The 19,145-nt window shown below is 38.9% G+C and overlaps 1 protein-coding gene across 3 annotated transcripts in view; it reads left to right on the top strand.

Annotated features, from left to right (window-relative positions):
* The window catches only part of LOC122558517 (KH homology domain-containing protein 4-like), a 72,952-nt gene that overhangs the window by 20,394 nt on the left and 33,413 nt on the right, over positions 1–19,145 (top strand). For 2 of the 3 annotated variants that reach the window (XM_088000347.1, XM_088000346.1), the window contains exons 5-8: positions 8,109–8,161; positions 10,036–10,190; positions 12,916–13,127; positions 17,880–17,940. In XM_088000347.1, the coding sequence (XP_087856473.1) occupies positions 8,109–8,161; positions 10,036–10,190; positions 12,916–13,127; positions 17,880–17,940 (481 nt within the window). Of the gene's footprint in view, positions 1–8,108; positions 8,162–10,035; positions 10,191–12,483; positions 12,562–12,915; positions 13,128–17,879; positions 17,941–19,145 lie in introns of all 3 variants that reach the window. The other variant, XM_088000348.1, reaches the window with a different exon arrangement.

Here is a 19,145-nt window from a genome sequence, read left to right as displayed (position 1 = left end):
TTATTTTTCTGTTTTTATTATCTTTTTAATCTTCCTTTGCTGGATTCTAAATTTTTACTGATCTTGGGAGCTATCACTGTCATTTGCCTCCTTATATGCGTTCTCTTTCAATTTAATGCTCTCCTTAACTTCCTTTGTTATGCATGTTTTTTTTTATCCCCTCTTTTAGAATCTTTCCTCTTTATTGGGAGGATGAATGAGAATCATGATTTACTTCTTTAAGTGTCTGACTATGCTAGATCATGTCATTCATGCTAATCCATCTGCTCTGTTTACTTTAGCTAACTCTATCATTATTTCATTGTAATTCCCTTAAAGTCTGTGACCAAAATTTTTCATTTCCAAACTAAATATTAATGATCATTACTTTGAAGGGGATCTTTTACTCTGAGGTCATTTATTAAAACTACCTTGTACCAATTGCAAGATCGGCTCCATGACCTATTGCTCGAGGACACTGTACATAATGCATTATATGAATTTGTTGTCATAGCTACCCTCTCCAATTTGATTAACCCAACCAACATGAGGATTAAAGTCACGCGAAGTATTACTCTGTTCATTTTACATATTATTTTTTGATTTATAGTCTTTCCCATGGAGTGGCTATCATTTTGGGGTGTGTACTACTTTCCTTTGCTGATTTTTACTTCCACCCACATGGATGCTACATCATCCGAGCCCTGTATCATCTCTCTCAACTGTCTTAATTTCTTATTAACAGTGCTATCCCACCTTTTCCATCCTTCCTGTCTTTTCAAAAGGTTGAATATCCCTGAATCTGAAGTTCCCTGTTTTGATTTCTTTGTAATTATGATTCAGTAATGGCTGTGCAATCATAGTCATTTCGAACTGCTTCATGGGTTAAGATACTTAGCCTTTAAGCTTATTCTGTTGTTCAGTTTCCCTACACTTTTATGGTTCCTTGGTACGATATGTCATGCACATATTTTGACCCTTCCTTTTAGTTTCTGGTAACAATCAAAACGATCACTAATCTGCAGCCCTTCCTTCTCCTTGATGTAGGATAGGGTTCAAAAATTGTGGATTATGAACCCCTTAAAAGTGTCCCTTTTAACTTGTGCAATTCTTTTAACAGTGGGTGTGATCTTACTGCCTTATCTTGTAGGCCTGAATCTCATCCTTTCAAACAAACCTTGTGAATAAACAATTCTCCCTCATGCCACTCTTGGTACCACATTCTCAAGGATTTTGCATCTCATGAATTCTGACCCACCAAATAAGGTCATGATTGGAATAGTCTTGGCAAACGATGATAGTAACAGCTAACATATTCATGTGAATAAAGAGTTGGAAAACTGCAACTAATGGAGTGCTACAGGGATCATTCCTGAGCTGCAACTGTTTTCAGTTTGTATCAATGACTTAGATGAAGAGAATAAACCTGTGCTAGCTAATGTCACCAAAGGTAAGTGGGAAAGGAAATTTTCAGTAGGGAGTAAAAAGTCTGCAAAGGAACAAATGTACATTAAATGAGTGGCAAAAATTTGACACATGTCCATTGTGACCGGAAGAATAGAAAAGCTGAATACAATTTAAATGGAAAAAGATGTACTCTCGTGCAAAAGGAAGTGTTTATGAAGGCAAATAAATATTGGGGTGTAATGTAAGGGGAATGGAGTTTTCAACATAAACATTTACTGCAACTGTAAAGATGTTAGGTTGTATCTGGAGTACTCCGTACAGTTTTAATCTCATTTGAAATAAAATTGTTTGGGCAGCTAAAGATTCACTCAACTCATTCCTGGGATGAATGGCTTATGAAGAAAGATTAAACATATTGAGTCTGCATCTATTAGAATTTAGAAAACTGAAGGATGATCTTAACGAAGTATATAAGTTCCTGAGGGGAACTGATAAGGTGGATATTAGGAGGACATTTCTTATGGGAGACCTGAACAGGTGGGGACCATTTTAGGCTTATGAAGCCTCCCTTTTAAGATAGATGTGTTTTTTTTTAACCTCAGATTGATGATACTTTGTGAAATTCTTTCTCTAAGAAAGCAGTGGCTGGGTCATTAAATTTATTCAAGGCTGTGTTGGATGGATTTTTGATAGATTGGAAATTTGAGATTATAGGGGACAGACAGGAAGGGAGTTTTGAAAACCGCCAGATCAGCCATAATTTTATGGCAGAGCAGCTCAAAGGGCGGGGGATGGTCTAGGCCTATGCTAAGGTGCTAAACCATTTTTTTTTAATTGTGCTTTTTCATTTTTTATAAAAGGTTTAGGGAGAGAGGGGAAGGATGTAAAAGGGATCTAAGGAGCAACGTTTTCATGCAGAGGGTGTACATGTATGGAATAAGCTGCCAGAGCGAGGCTGGTACAGTTACAACTTGTAAAATACATCTGACTTGATATATGAAGAAGAAACGATTAGAGGGATATGGGCCAAATCATAGCATCTAGGACTAGATTAATTTAGGATATCTGGACAGCAAGGACGAGTTGAACCGAAAGGACTGTTTCCATGACTACAGCTTTATGACTGTGTGAGGTGCAATCCGCACTTTCTCCCTGTATGAGATGTAGACCAGCAAATGTTGTTCATATTGATGAGCTAATAATGAGAGGACCTGGTGGCGTAGTGGTATGTCACTGGACTGGTAATCCAGAACCACAAACTAATGTTTTGGGGACATGGGTTCTAATTCACTGAAAAGCTAGTCTCATGATGACCTTGTAACCATTGTTGTAAGAAGACATTTAGTTCACTGATATCCTTTCAGAAAGGAAATCTGCCATCCTTATGGTCTTGTGTACATGACTCCATACCCTCAGCAGTATATAAAATTGACTATTGGGTCTGGGCAATAAATGCAGACTGAGCAGAGATACCCACATCCCAGGAAGAGATTTTTTTAAAAAATTTGCTCTTGAGATGATGTACCTTTCTTGAACCATTGCAGTCCATGTAGTGTAGATACTTCCACAATTCTGTTAAAAAGGAAAGCTCGGGATTTGCATCAAATGGCAGTGAGGGAATGGTGTCTATTAGTTCGCAATCATTTTCATGCATGATTCGAAGAGGAGCTTACAACTCAAGAGTTCCCATACATCTACTGACTTTGTCCGTCTAGGTGGTAGAGGTCATGGGTTTGTTTGAAGAAGGCTAAGCAAGATGGTTTTTTTTATTCTTTCAAGGGATCTGAGCATCTATTACCGATTCTCAAATTATCCCTGAACTGAGTGGCTTGTTAAGTTATTTCCGAGAGTAGTTAAGAATCAATCACATTGATTCGGCTGCAGAAAGGCAGTTCGAGGGGGATCTGCCTTTGGAGGTAGAATGGGCTGAAGTCAGAAATAGGAAAGGAGCAGTCACCTTGTTGGGTGTTTACTATAGGCCCTCAATAGCAGCAGAGATGTGGAGAAACAGATAGGGAAACAGATTTTGGAAAGGTGCAGAAGCCACAGGGTAGTAGTCATGGGTGATTTCAACTTCCCAAATATTGATTGGAAGCTCTTTAGATCAAGTAGATTGGACGGGGCGATATTTGTGCAGTGTGTCCAGGAAGCTTTTCTAACTCAGTATGTAGATTGTCCGACCAGAGGGGAGGCCATATTGGATTTGGTACTTGGTAACGAACCGGGACAAGTGATGGGCTTGTTAGTGGGTGAACATTTTGGTGATGGTGACCACAATCTGTGACTTTCACCTTGGTTATGGAGAGAGATAGGTGCGTGCAACAGGGCAGGTTTTACAATTGGGAGAAGGGTAAATACGATGCTGCAAGACAGGATCTGAGGAGCATAAATTGGGAGCACAGGCTGTCAGGGAAGGATGTCGTTGAAATGTGGAACTTTTTCAAGGAACAGATACGACGTGTCCTTGATATGTATGTACCTGTCAGGCAGGAAAGAGATGGTCGTGTGAGGAAACCTTGGTTGATGAGGGAGGTTGAATGTCTTGTAAAGAGGAAGAAGGAGGCTTACATAAGGTTGAGGAAACAAGGTTCAGACAGAGCGTTGGAGGGATACAGGATAGCCAGAAGGGAGCTGAAGAAAGTGATTAGGAGAGCTAAGAGAGGGCGTGAAAAATCTTTGGCGGGTTGGATCAAGGATAACCTTTTTATGCGTATGTGAGAAACATGAGAATGACAAGAACGAGGGTAGGTCCGATCAAGGACAGTAGTGGGAGACTGTGTATTGAGTCGGAAGAGATAGGAGAGGCCTGGAATGAGTACTTTTCTTCAATATTTACAAATGAGAGGGACCGTATTGTTGAAGAGGAGAGTATGAAACGGACTGGTAAGCTAGAGGAGATACTTGTTAGGAAGGAAGATGTGTTGGGCATTTTGAAAAACCTGATGATAGACAAGTCCCCCGGGCCTTATGGGATATATCCTAGGATTATGTGGGAAGCAAGAGAGGAAATTGCAGGACCGTTGGCAATGATCTTTTCGTCTTCACTGTCAATGGGGGTGGTGCCAGGGGACTGGAGAGTGGCGAATGTTGTGCCCCTGTTCAAAAAAGGGAATAGGGATAACCCCGGGAATTATAGGCCAGTTAGTCTTACTTCGGTGGTAGGCAAAGTAATGGAAAGGGTACTGAAGGATAGGATTTATGAGTATCTGGAAAGACACTGCTTAATTAGGGACAGCCAGCACGGATTTGTGAAGGGTAGGTCTTGCCTTACAAGTTTTATTGAATTCTTTGAGGAGGTGACCAAGCATGTGGATGAGGGTAGAACAGTGGATGTAGTGTACATGGATTTTAGTAAGGCATTTGATAAGGTTCCCCATGGTAGGCTTATGTGGAAAGTCAGGAGGCATGCGATAGTGGGAAGTTTGGCCAGTTGGATAGAGAACTGGCTAACCGGTCGAAGTCAGAGAGTGGTGTAGATGGTAAATATTCAGCCTGGAGCCCAGTTACAAGTGGAGTTCCGCAGGGATCAGTTCTGGGTCCTCTGCTGTTCGTAATTTTTATTAATAACTTGGAAGAGGGAGTCGAAGGGTGGGTCAGTAAATTTGCAGACGATACGAAGATTGGTAGAGTTGTGGATAGTGAGGAGGGCAGTTGTCGGCTGCAAAGAGACTTAGATATGATGCAGAGCTGGGCTGAGGAGTGGCAGATGGAGTTCAACCCTGTCAAGTGTGAGGTTGTCCATTTTGGAAGGACAAATAAGAATACGGAATACAGGGTTAACGGTAGGATTCTTAGTAAGGTGGAGGAGCAGAGGGATCTTGGGGTCTGTGTTCATAGATCTTTGAAAGTTGCCACTCAGGTGGATAGAGCTTGTAAGAAGGCCTATGGTGTATTAGCGTTCATTAGCAGAGGGATTGAATTCAAGAGTCGTGAGGTGATGTTGCAGCTGTATAGGACCTTGGTAAGACCACATTTGGAGTACTGTGTGCAGTTCTGGTCGCCTCATTTTAGGAAATATGTGGAAGCTTTGGAGAGGATGCAGAGAAGATTTACCAGGATGTTGCCTGGAATGGAGAATGGGTAGTACGAGGATAGGTTCAGAGTGCTAGGCCTTTTTTCATTGGAATGGCGAAGGATGAGGGGTGACTTGATAGAGGTTTATAAGATGATCAGAGGAATAGATAGAGTAGACAGTCAGAGACTTTTTCCCCGGGTACAACAGAGTGTTAAAAGGGGACATAAATTTAAGGTGAAGGGTGGAAGGTATAGGGGGGATGTCAGGGGTAGGTTCTTTACCCAGAGAGTGGTGGGGGCATGGAATGCGCTGACTGTGGGAGCGGCAGAGTCAGAATCATTGGTGACCTTTAAGCGGCAATTGGATAGGTACATGGATGGGTGCTTAAGCTAGGACAAATGTTCGGCATTACATCGTGGGCCGAAGGGCCTGTTCTATGTTATATTGTTCTATTTTCTATTGCTGCAGGTCTAGAATTAGGTGATTGGTGAGCAGCATGATTGGTAATAATTGATGATTATCATAGTGACTTACTAAGACTAACTCAGTTTCAGATTTGTTAATTCAATTCAGCTGCCATTGAATCTATGTTCCCATATTATTCACCCAATTACTATTCTGGTGACAGTGCCACTGACTCCCTTTAAAGTACAGAGCATCTTGTATGTGGTGTGCACTTATTTCATACTTTTGCATGAATATAATTAACATCAGAAACATTTATTTTTCAACTGAAAACATGGAGTTAAAGAACTTTGAATTGATATTTCCCGCTTATTTTGCCTTTAAAGTAGAAATTATGTGTAGTTCCAGGGTATCTATTTACATGTGAAAAGGTTAAATGTCTTGGAAACTTGTCTCGAATTATTATGATCACCACATAGATCAAAAAATTAAAATGCTTCAGTTCTTTGAATTATGATGCAATAGCCTTTACCATTTTGAACTTAGCATTTTACATTTGCATAGTCTTTGATAAAAAGTCAGCCACCTGCCTTCCTACCTTTCCTTTCCTCCTCCCCCTTGAAGGTCTTAACATAGTAGCTCTGCTTTCAGTTCAATTTCTAATATTTTATGGAAGGAAGAGTCATGTCTCATTTTTAGGTGAAAATAACTTTTTAAAGATGAAGATTTTCTTTTCTCATTACACTTTCAGCTTTTTTTTAGCCTTAAGAAATAATTGGCTGTCTTGCATGTTGAAGAGAGCAACATGTCTGCCTTTTTAGAAACATTCAAGGTCTGAATACCAAATGAAAGAAAGAATCCTGCATTTTCTTAATGAAAGGCTTTATATTTTTGCAAGGTCAAAGCCATTTGACCTCTTCTGGCAAACAACTGTATTTATTAATTCTTATGAACCCAGTGTCATTTTGATCTCTGATGATTAATTTGGAATGTAATCATTACGTATGTAAAGACCACACTTGCAAAGTATCCTAAATTGACCTTGACAAGTGTGCGCTCCTGTTCTACTGTAGTGTGTTTGCAAATGTTGGTGCCTGTTGACTAGTTTGCTGTGTACTTTGCTCCTGAGGTTAGTCGTTGAGAAGAGCATCATATCTGCTAGGTTTGAAACTTAAGGAATAGGAACAAATTACTGCAGATGCTGGAATCTGTACTGAAAACAACAAAAGCTGGAGAGCAAGCTAATGTTTCAAGTCTAGACGACTCTTCGTCAGATCTCTGCATTGTAAGGGAATAACATTGAAATGTTTATCAATTACATTCTTTGTGGCTATCAGTAAAATATTAATGTATATATTGGTAGATAAAGAACATAATAAACCAGAAGTCACTGGAATGCCTAGCAACGAGGAATGTTGTATTTTTCTGACATGTTTATATGTATGATTTTTCAAAAAGTGCAGCCCTATGAATGATCAACTGTATTATCTAAATATCCAGTATAGCTCCGGTAGTGCTCGTGGGTGAATCCCAGGGTCTTGAGCATAAAATGTAGTTTGACTTTACTAGTCTAACACTTGGGAGTCTTTTGGAGATCTGTTTCATTAAACTGAAATTCCATCTGCACCCTCAGGTGGGCTTAAATATTTAATTTCAGGGAAGTTTTCTGGGCAATATTTATCCCTCAATCAACATCATTAAAGCATAGTATCACATTTTCATTGTGTAGTTTGTGTGACCGTGCTGTCTGAAATTGGCTGTCATACCACTCAATATATTGATTATCTTTAAAAATAATGTATTAACTGTAAAGCACTTCGGTTTACCTTGAAGTTGTGAAACAAAAGCTATAAATTTAAATCATTTTTCAAGAGTTTTATTAAAGTGAGCATTGGGTGAAATCTGATTATTAGTTCCTGGATAATATTTATTTCTCAATCAACATCATTAAAACATATTACTTGTTCACTTTGTACTATTTGTGGAACTTCACTCTGTACAATTTGGATATTATGTTCCCTCCATTACACAATATTGCATTTCAGAATTGTCTAAAAGACAGTTTGTGATGTGCTGAGGTTGCAAAAAGTGCTATGTAAATGAAAATCTTTTATTGACAAAACTGTTTTCTTTGCCTAAATCATTAGTTGCTAGTGGAAAAATTGACTGATACTGAAACCCCGAATCACAGCTTGTATATTTTGTTTTAAAGCTTGAAACTTATTTTATCTTTGGTGGCATTATTTTGCATTAGTGACATTGAAGTTAAAGCGCTTTAAGTCAATAATTATTCTTTCTTTAGGGATCGACCCCTCTACCTTTGCATACAGGCACAGACGCAGAAGAGTGTGGACAGTAAGACCTGTTGAAATTGCTACATCTAATTTCACTGATTAAGATTCAGTCATTTTTGTATTATCTGGGTGCTAATTATAGTTTTTATACTTTGTCATAATTGTTAAACCTACAGAACATTGGATGCTATCTGATGAATAATAGACTGTGGCCCAGATCTTCTGTTCTCTGGCTAGTCACGGACTAGACGTACACTGAAAGATGTGCATTGGGACTTTTTATGAGTGCTCACACATTGATTATGTGGAAATTGCTTTGGAAGTTTACATTTTCGATGGGCATTAATCCCCAAAAAGTCCACAAATCTGATTGAGTCTGAGACTTCGGAGGATTGTAACTCAGCTTTATGGTTAGCCAGCAAATGTCAGAGGAATTAGAGCTGCTGTTGGCAAACTATGAAATTGAACCCCAACTCCAAATTCTAACTGGACACCCTTTTCCCCAATCGCTTCCATGCCACTCCCCTGGTGACCACCCCCCCGCCCCCCCATCCTCTCACTTTCTGTGTCACATGTACTCTGTCACCCACTTATCACTTGATATCCCTCACCCACCTATTTTTTCACTTAACTTCTTGCATTAGTTGTCAGAGTGGCTTTGGAACCTTTAAATGATTACTTACTGGCTGCCATCCCCATAAAAAGGGGACTCATCATGGCCTCCTGCGCTCATCAGCGCTGAGTGGATTTCTAGCTGGTTTCCTACAATGGAGGACAGACCAGATTCTGAATGCTGTTGTAATGGTCACTGACAGGTAAGTGAGCAATCTTTAATAAGATTACTGTCAGTCAGGTGTATTCTGATGGTAATTGGAAGATCTGGGTCTATCTTGTATTTAGTAAGTAGATTATTTCTGTTGATCTTCAGAAATGTATATTGTAAGCTAATTTGTAACTGGTTATTCTCCCCTCTAATTTTTCCTTATATGAAGTTATTAAGTAGGATGTGATTCCATGGGGTCAGTCGCCACCATGTACCTTGCACAAATAATTGTTTTTATATAACCCTGACCATGAGTGTCAGTGGGCCATTTCCAAGAGGCCATAAAGACTTGTCCTAATTCTCTGTGTACATGCATTACACTCTCTGGAGTATCGTTTACTGCTGATTTTCTACTTTACCTTATTAAAGCAGTGGTTCTCGTGCTAGTTTTGTGTCCACGTCATTTTTGTTTTGCCTGGCCCCTGACTTTACCGCCATTGTCTGGCTGACTTAATACAGAAAGGAGCTAAATCTGTCTTTGGATCACCTACTCACTACATAGGTCTGTGGTGGAAGGACTGTACCTATCTTTTAACATCTCGTATTAATTCAATTAAAATGAAATAGAACTGCATGTCGGACTAATGAGTAATGAAATACTGGTTTTAAATCTTGGAAAAAGACTGAATTGTTCATTTTAATGCAGAACCAATGAGATATTAAAATTTGGGAAGCAAAGTAGATATTTTAATTATGTGAACTTGTCTACTTGGGTGTTTCTGAGATGTTTGAAGATGTCACAACTGTCAAGATACTTATTTTGAGCAGGAACCTGGTTTTGAACATAATATGTAAATTATTTAAATTTGTTAATATAGAGTTATAAATTTATTGTAGGAATTGCACTTTCATTCAAGTTTTTATCTTGCAGACCTGCTGATCAGTTTCTGTTATGTTTTGTTTAGCAGGTCATTGTTGAGTTTGATTTTTTAAAAAAAGTCCTACTGGTGGTGTTAATGAAGTAGATTGTATAGTAACCTTTACAGACATGTTGAGATCACTTTGAAGCGTTTTTAGGTGTTTTGTTTTACTTGCAGTTATTTTGCTATAATAAACCTTCCATTCCAAGAAAACAATGTGCACCAAGTACAGCTGATTTGTTTTCATCTCAGGGGCTGTAAACAGGATCAAAGAGATTATTGGTGAAGCATTAGCAAAAGAAGCCATCAAACAGCCACTTCCACCTGTAGTGACATCTACTGCAAGGAGTAGTCCTATGGCTGCACACAATTCTCCATACAACTCTTTGCCCCAGTTACAACCAGGGGTATGTATGGTTTAGGCTAAACAGAATGTTGGTTCGCAGTTGTGTTGGTTAATCTTAGTTACAGAAGCATTTGTAAATGAAGTTACGCATTGCAGACTTGGGATAAATATTCAATAAAAATATAAAATTACAATCTAGTAATTTAATTTTAATGGCTTTATCCTGATCTGACTGTGCTGATTAATAACTGTAATAGTACTCTATTTCCAGATTTACAAAAGACAATAATCTGTTAAATTGGACACTATTTAAAGCATATTTTTGCTAAATGGTTGATGCCCATATTGTCATTGAATTGGAGAACAAATGGTTCAGCCTCATTTAATAGGGATTTTAAAATTAGACCTGGTAGGATTCCATTCAGACCTGTTTACTTGCCTTCTGCTTGGCTGAAGCTGTAATCGTTCTGTCTTTGCATCTTTGTGTTCACACAAACATGAAGCTCTATCTTAAAGTTTAAAATTTCATATTTAGAGACTATTGTCTTTAAACATCTGAATTAAGTTCAGATAGGTTTAAAGCATGAGCATAGCAGAATTCCTGAGCACTTCCAGGTTTGCTGTGACACTGAACTGTGACTCAGCAATCCCATGTACATTCCCCTGACTATTTTTAGTTGCTGCATAGTCTGTTGAGGTCTTAACTCTAGGTGTGGCAAAGTTGGTATCTGTGTGAAATTCAAATTTCAGTGTATTGACAATAAGTGATCACTATAAATCTGCCCTTTATCAGGAATTAAATGTGTATTTTTGATAATTTTTTTTAAAAAATGTGTTCTCTAAGAAAGACCATTGGTCTTGTATAGTGAAAAAATCTTGTTGTGTCTAGAAAGTGCCTGCAAACAATCTGATGAAAAGCAGAATTGCCATTGTCTTGAAACACCAAAATCTGGCAAGTATTTCAATAACAACAGCTTTTCTCACACTTTTCATTCAATAAAAGCTTCCTATGGCACAAGACAGGTGAATTCTAAAACCAGATATGAAACAGTCATATAAGATAATGTTAGGTTAGATGACCAAAAGCATGGTCCAGTAGGTAAGTGTTATGGATTATCTGATTAATGTTAATGCAAATTACTATGAATGATACGTTAAAAGTTTTGCTTTTATGCATTATACACAATATAAGAAAAGGGAACACATTTGAAATTAATTCAGCAATCAAATAATTCAATTAAATTCTAAAAGCAATCTAATTTCAAATCAACAGTTAAGTTTTCCATTTTAACCCTGTTTTTAATTGTGTCTTTGAGAGAGCAGTTTGCATTGGTGCGAGTGCCTTTCTTATTTGACTTTGTTTTGGACTGTGGTGTTCAACTCCTTCCTTGTCTGCCACTTTGCTTCTTATGATCCAAGCAAACCACAAAACGAAATGTTGAATTGGTGACGATAAACTTATTCAATAGAAAACTTAATATACTGGAAATGTTTAGCAAGTAAAGGAGCATCTGTGGATACACAACAAAAGGTTCTGGCTGATGACTTTTTGATGGAACTGGGTGTATTTTGAGATTAAACAGTTTATAAGCAAGCGCATAGCTCAAAGAGGGAGGTTGGGAAGAAAAGTAGTGATGAAAACAGTAAGAGATTCTTATTGGATGGAGCGCAGTGCATCTTATATGACAAAAGATATGAAGATGTAAGACAACAAAGGGTGACAATGGAACGATAAGGGCCTCGAATAGGTATACATTTTTTACATTTCAACAGGTAAACTTTTTCCCAGAATCTGCTGTCTGGAAAAAATGTGAGCAGTAGTTATAATCTAAAGTTGTTGAAATGAGAATCTTATCTGATAGGTTGTAAAGTGCCTGATTGAGAAATGAGGTGTAGTTTCTCTGGCTGTTGTTGAAATAATGAGGATGGAAATTAAACTTCAGTATCTAGTTAGTATTATTGTACAGGAAAACAACTTTGGATTTTTAGAATGGTCAACCAGGTTTGTGTGTCGTATCTGAATTAGGCAATATTTTGGGTCTGTTTGACCACAAGTTGAAACAAGATTTCAGCAAATCTTTTATTGGTTTGTCAGTTTGATGTTTTATTTATTGCTTTAACTTTCTGTCTTAATTTGTTGCTGTTCGCGCTTGTGTAATTCCAACAAAATCCAACTAGGCAAATACAGTAATATGAAGTGTGGTTCTATGACTGCTGTTAACATCAGCCTGTGACTGGCTACGAGGATGTGGGACATAAGGAGGAACTTCATCACTATTGTTCTGTTAAATGCACTTTGGTTTCCTTGAAGATAGTTTTTTTTGGAATGCTATAATGCGTTGTAATTTCTATAGATTCTTGCTGGAAAGCTGGTTCGTGACGCATTAAACACAAGCCATTGGTGTCATAGTTTGACTCCCATACCTACTGAGGTATGAAGGCCCCACCTTCTCAACCTCACCTCTTGGTTGAGGTATGGTGTCCCTCAGGTTAAACTCATCAACAGGTCATCTTTCTTTAATGAGAGAATAACCTTTGATCTTCTAGGGTTATGGTGAATTTCACTTTCATTTATATAACTTCATTAAACCATAAACCTGTCAAAGGAGCATGAATATTTTAAAGTTTTCAGGTTGCTATTATGGTTTCAGTTTAGTTGGCTCCCAACAAAAATTAAGTTAAATTTAAATGCTTTGTATCCATGTTCAAAAGTACAGTGAATGTTAAGTATATTTATGATTGGCATAATACTGCATTCTGAAATGCATTTTTGTTTCTGTTTACAGATGCATTTTGTTCAGGACAAAATCTTTGTAGGTCTCGAGCATGCTCCTCCGAATTTCAATGCAAAAGAAAAAGTGGAAGGTCCAGGAGGGTCTTTCCTGCACCATATTCAAAATGAAACAGGAGCCAAAGTTCACCTCCGAGGTAAAGGGTCAGGGTTCATTGAACCAATGTCTGGAAGGGAGGCATTCGAACCTATGTATATTTATATCACGTAAGTCAATTTTTCACTTGAATAAAATTATTGAATAGAAAAATGGCTAATGCTACTAACTTCAGAGGAAAAATACTTTGAAATTTATCAATGATGTTGTATCTTAGCTTATTTATTTTATTAACAAAATAATATTCAGGTACTACAGAATGTTGAGGAATATTATTCCCAATAATACTTATATCATTGATTTGAATATAGATTGGCTGTAAATTTCTACAGAGCTTTTGAAAATTCTTGCTGAAAAACTGGTGGGAAATTAGCAGAATTCCCAGGAAATTGTAAGAATGACTACCCCCCCCCCCCCACCTTTTTTGCACCCGTTTCACAGCAGCCACTATTAAATCCGATTGGTGGTGTCTTCATGTTACTCCTAAACCTGGTGTTTAAATCTGGAAGCTTCTTGATTTATTTCATCAATGTAACTTCACACATATTTGTCCTAGGCCCTACCACTTTCAGCTGCTTCATCAAAGACCCTCCCTCCAGTAAAAGGTCAGAAGTGGGGATGTTCACTGATGATGGCACAATATTCAGCTCTATTTGTGACTCCTGAGATACTGTATAAGTGAGTGCCTATATGAAACAAGACCTGGCCCACATCTAAACTTAGGCTGATGAGTGGCAAGAAATATTCATGCCAACAGCAGTGACTGTATCCAACAAAGGAGAACCTAACTATCACTCCTTTATGTTCATTGGCACTACTGCCCCCTATCAACACCCTGAGGATTACCACTGATCAGAAAATGAACTTGACCAAACATATAAGTAATTCGGTTACACCAGCACGTCAGAGGTTGGGGATTCTGCAGCGGATTACTTCCTGTCCATCATCTATAAGCCCCAAGTCAGGAGGGAAAGCGGCAATGACCTAGTGATATTATCTTTATACTATTGATCCAGAAACTTAACCAATGTTCTGGGGACCCGGATTCGAATCCCACCATGGCAGTTGGTGAAATTTGAATTCAAAAAATAATTTTTAAAAATCTGAAATTAAGTATCTACTTATGACTCTAATCCATTGTTGATTGTTGGAAAAACTCATCTGGCTCAATAGTATCCTTCAGGGAAGGAAATCTGCCACCCTCACATGGTCTGGTCTACATGTGACTCCAGACCTATAGCAGTGTGGTTGACTCTGAAATGGCCCAGCAAGCCACTTAGTTGTATCAATGGCTATGAAGTCTCAACAAAGAAATTAAACTGGATGGAGCACCTGGCATTGACTTAGGCACCAGAAAAGGCAAAGGCAGAGATAGCACAGTTCTCCTACAAACACTTCAGGGCTAGTGTCACAATTGGGAGGGCTCAAACAACAGCCTGACATAGTCATACTCATGAAATCATATCTTGCAGGCAGTGTTCCAGATATCGCCATCACTATCCCATTGTCAGGACATATCCAGCAGAAATTGTGGCATAGTGACATACATTCAGGAGGGAGTTGCCTTCAGAATCTTCAGCATTGATTCCGGACTCAAGTCTTATGACTTCAGGTTAAACATGGCAAAAGAAACCTTGCTGCTTACGTTGTAACCGCCTCCCTAGGCCGATGAGCCATTACTGCCCCATGTTGAATTACATTTGGAGGAAGCATTGAGGGTGGCAAGTGTGCAAAATGTACTCTGGAGGATTTCACTGTCCACCACCAAGAGTGGCTTGGCAGCAGCACTGCTGATTAGAGCTGAATGGTTCCTAAAAGACATTGCTGTTAGACTTGGTGTGTGGCAGGTGGTGAAGGAAAAACATACTTGACCGTATCCTTATCAATATGCAGACTGCAGATGCATCTGTCCAAGGCAGTGTTGCTAAGACTGACCACTGCACAGCCCTCGTAGAGATGAAATCTTCACGTTGAGACACCCTCCATTGTACTGTGTGGCATTATCACCATGCTAAATAGGAGAGAAGTTGAACAGGCCTTTAATGAAATGCTGTGTCCCATCAGCAGAATTGAACTCCACAATCTGCAACCTCATGGCTTGGCATATCCCCTGCTCAACCATTACTATCAACCTGGCATCTTCAGCTGCTTCATCAATGACCTTCCCTCCATCATAAGGTCAGAAGTGTACACGTTCACAGGTGATTGCACAGCTTTCAGCACCATTCATGACTCCTCAGATACGAAAGCAGTCCATGTTCAAATTCAACAAAATCCGGACCATAACCACTCTTGGGCTGACAAGTGGCAAGTAATATTCATACCACACAAATGTCAGGTAATGACCATCTACAATAAGAGACAATTTAATCGCTGGCTTTTGACATTCAATGGCGTTACCACCACTGAATCCCCACTGTCAACATTCTGCGGGTTACGATTGACCAGAAACTCAACATGACTCACCACATAAACACAGTGGCTACAAGAGCAAGTCAGAGACTAGGAATACTGTGGCGAGTAACTCATTTCCTGACTCCCTTAAACCTGTCTACCATTTACAGGGCGCAAGTCAGGAGTGTGTTGGAATGCTCCCTACTTTCCTAGATGAGCTCCAGCAAGACTGACGAAGCTTAACACCATCCAGGTCTACTTTATTTGGCATCCACTCCTTTAATCATCTGTGCTCAGTAGGACCAGTATGAACTGGGGATGAGGCAATAACCTAGTGGTATTATTGCTAGACTACTAATCCAGAAACACAGCTAATTTTCTGGGACCTGGATTCAAATACCACCATGGCAGATGGTGGAATTTAAATTCAATAAAGAATCTGGATTAAAGAGTCTAATGTTGACCATGAAATCATTGTCAATTGACATCAATAATGCATCTGGTTCACTAATGTTCTTTAGGGAAGGAGATCTGTTGTCCTTACCTGGTCTTGACTACATGTGACTCCAGAGCCACAGCAACATTGTTAACTCTAAACTGCCCTCTGGACAATTAGGGATAGGCAATAAATGCTGGTCTAGACAGAGATGCCTACATCCCATAAGTGAATTTAAAAAACTGTCTACAAGATGTACTGCAGAAATCCACCAAAGATCCTTAGACAGCGCCTTCCAAATTCACGACTGCTTCCATCCAGAAGGACATTTGCAAGCGATACATGGAAACACCTGCAGGTTCCTCTGCAAGCCACTCAGCATCCTGACTTGGAAATATATTGCCATTCTTTCAGTGTTGCTGGGTCAAAATCCTGGCATTCCCTCCGTAAGGGTATTCTGGGTCAACTTATAACATGTACACTGCAACGGTTCAAGAAAAAGCTCATCATCACCTCCTTTAAGCTAACTAGGGACAGGCGATAAATGCTGGCAAGCTAATGCTGCCCACATCTCATGACTGAATTAATGCATTAACAAAACCATGACAAAGCTGTCTGATTGACTGACAAACCATTGATCATCTTCAACATTCACTCTGGGAGTTACCGGTGTTGGACTGGGGTATAGAAAGTTTAAAAATCACACAAGACCATGTTATAGTCCAACAGGTTTATTTGGAAGCACTAGCTTTCGGAGTACTGCTCCTTCATCAGCTAGTTGTGGAGAATAAGATTGTAAGACACAGAATTTATAGTAAAAGTTTACAGTGTGATGCAATTGAAATTATATTTTCAATATATAATTTCAGTTGCATCACACTGTAAACATTTGCTATAAATTGTGTCTTACAATCTTAGTCTCCACAATCACCTGATGAAGGAGCAATTCTCCGAAAGCTAGTGCTTCCAAATAAACCTGTTGGACTATAACCTGTTGTTGTGTGATTTTTAATATTCACTCTCTTTACCTCCTAAGTTGCACGATGTGGCACTTTGTACTGTCTACAAGATGCACTGCAGTAGCTTAGCAAGGCTCCTTTGAACGCATCTCCTGAACTTAATACCTTTCCCACCTAGGAAGACAGGCAGCAGATACATGGGTGTACCAATAGTTTTGCTTTCAATGTCTTTTTGTATTATTTTGCAAGACTTTGGGTCTCGACGTCTGAGTTGGAACTATATTGCTCTTCTTTGCTGTCAGTGGGTCAGCAACTTATTACCTGACATCACTGTGGGTGTTCCTGAAACCCAAGAATTGCAATGGTGCAGGAAAGCAGCTCACCGCTACCTTCTCGATGACAATAATAAATAAATAAATGTCGGCCCTTCCAGTGTCGCCCTTATCCCATGAGTGAATAAGACAATTACAGTCCTTTAGGTGAGAGGTTGAATTGACGCTTCATTTGCTCATTTAGGTGAATGTAAAAGATGACCAAACCTGTTTAATTAAAAGCAAACAGTCTTCCACGTAGCTTGGCCAGCATTCATGCTGCATTTAATCCCATCTAATTGTCATTTATCTTACTGACTTTTGTGTTTTTGTGGGTGTTGCTAGCAAGGCTAATGCTTCTTGCCCATATCTAACTACCCTTAAACTGAGTGGCTTGCTAGGCTCTTTCAGAGGGCAACTAAAAGTCAACCACATTGTTGTGGTCCTGGAGTGGCATGTGGAAGGCAAGCCAGGCAAAGACAGCAGATTTCCTTCCCTCTAGGACATTAATGAAGCTGATGAGATCTTACAGCAATCAATGATAGTTTAATAGTTGCCATTACTGCTACTAGCTTTTAATTCTAGTTTTATTAATTTAATTTTAAATTGCATCACCTGTCCTGATGGGCTTTGAACTGTTATATTGTACTGTAGCTGCCAGATTTCTCTGCTGAAATTGTAAGCTCAAACTTGAAAATTAATATTCAATATCCTTGACATATGTTACTCTATTTGTTGCCAAATTTGTTTTTATTTTTGCAGTCATCCTAAACCAGAAGGTTTGGCGTCAGCAAAAACACTTTGTGAAAACTTGCTTCAGACAGTGAGTAAACCTTGTAATTTTTAGTACCAAGATGAGAAAAACAAAACCTCTTGAGTGACTTTGGAACTCTGCATCAGAAGGCGGTCAAAACAGGGCCATTAATTATTTTCAAGGCAGAGGTAGGTAGATTCTTGTTAGGCAAGGAAATCAAAAGGATATTTGGGATAGATGGGACTCGGAAATTTGGAACCTAAAGAGATCACTCGTAATCTCATTGAATGATGAAGCGCGCTTGTGGGGTTGAATGGTCCATTTGTCCTATTTTGTATGTTTTGTATATATCTGGTAATCAGATTGTCCATGACATACTGAATTGCAAGAGAAATAGTTAAGAACTTCTCAAGTAAATTTGTTGGTTGTATTTTGTTACTGGCTGATAACAGCATTGATTCAAAAATAGGTGATTTTCTTGTGGTGAAAAGGCATGAGGTTGGACAGGATACATGTTGAGTAAGTGGGTGAAACTCAGGCATAAGTAAGGGATGTGTGATGTCCACTTTGGCAGGAAGAACAAACATGCAGAGTTGATAAATGGAGAGCAGTTGTAGAGTTCTAGGTTGTAAGGGGATCATTGTGTTTGGGTGCATGAGTCACAAAAGTTAGTATTCTGATGCAGTAAGAAAGAAAGCTCATAGAATGCTATCCAGATTATGAAAGGAATTGTACATAAAAGCAAGGATGTTATGCTTCAGTAATGCAGGTATTGATGCATTTTCATTTCATACTGTGTGCAATTTTGCTCTCATTTGAGGAAGAATGTAAATAAATTGAGCTAGTTCAGAGGAGGTTTCCCTATTTCCCTAATCTGTCGTTCATATCTGCTTTTCTGTTTATGCTACCAAAGAGGATAACCTCACATTATGTTTCATCTACCATGCATTTCCCCACTCACTCAGCTTGTCTAAATTACACTGAAAATTCTCATCACAGTTCACCTCCCACAGAGCTTTGTGATATCAGCAAACCTGGAGATAGTGCATTTTGTTCCCTTAACAAAATAATGAATATATTTCATGAATAGCTGGGGTCCAAGCATTGATCCCTGTGGTTACTCACTAGCCAATGGCTGCCAGCCAGGGTGGGGAAGACCCATTTTTACCTACTCTTCGTTTTCTGTCTGTCAGTGAGTTCTCTATTAGTACACAACCCCCAATCCCTTGGGCTTTAATTTTACATGTTAATTTCTTAAGTAGAACCTTGTCAAA

This window comes from Chiloscyllium plagiosum, unplaced genomic scaffold (assembly GCF_037043375.1).
Source record: "Chiloscyllium plagiosum isolate Xiang-an unplaced genomic scaffold, Cpla_swu_hap1 HiC_scaffold_2, whole genome shotgun sequence".
Taxonomy (NCBI): Eukaryota; Metazoa; Chordata; class Chondrichthyes; order Orectolobiformes; family Hemiscylliidae; genus Chiloscyllium; species Chiloscyllium plagiosum.
Note: the sequence above shows the minus strand (reverse complement) of the source record. Positions and strands in the feature narration are given on the sequence as shown.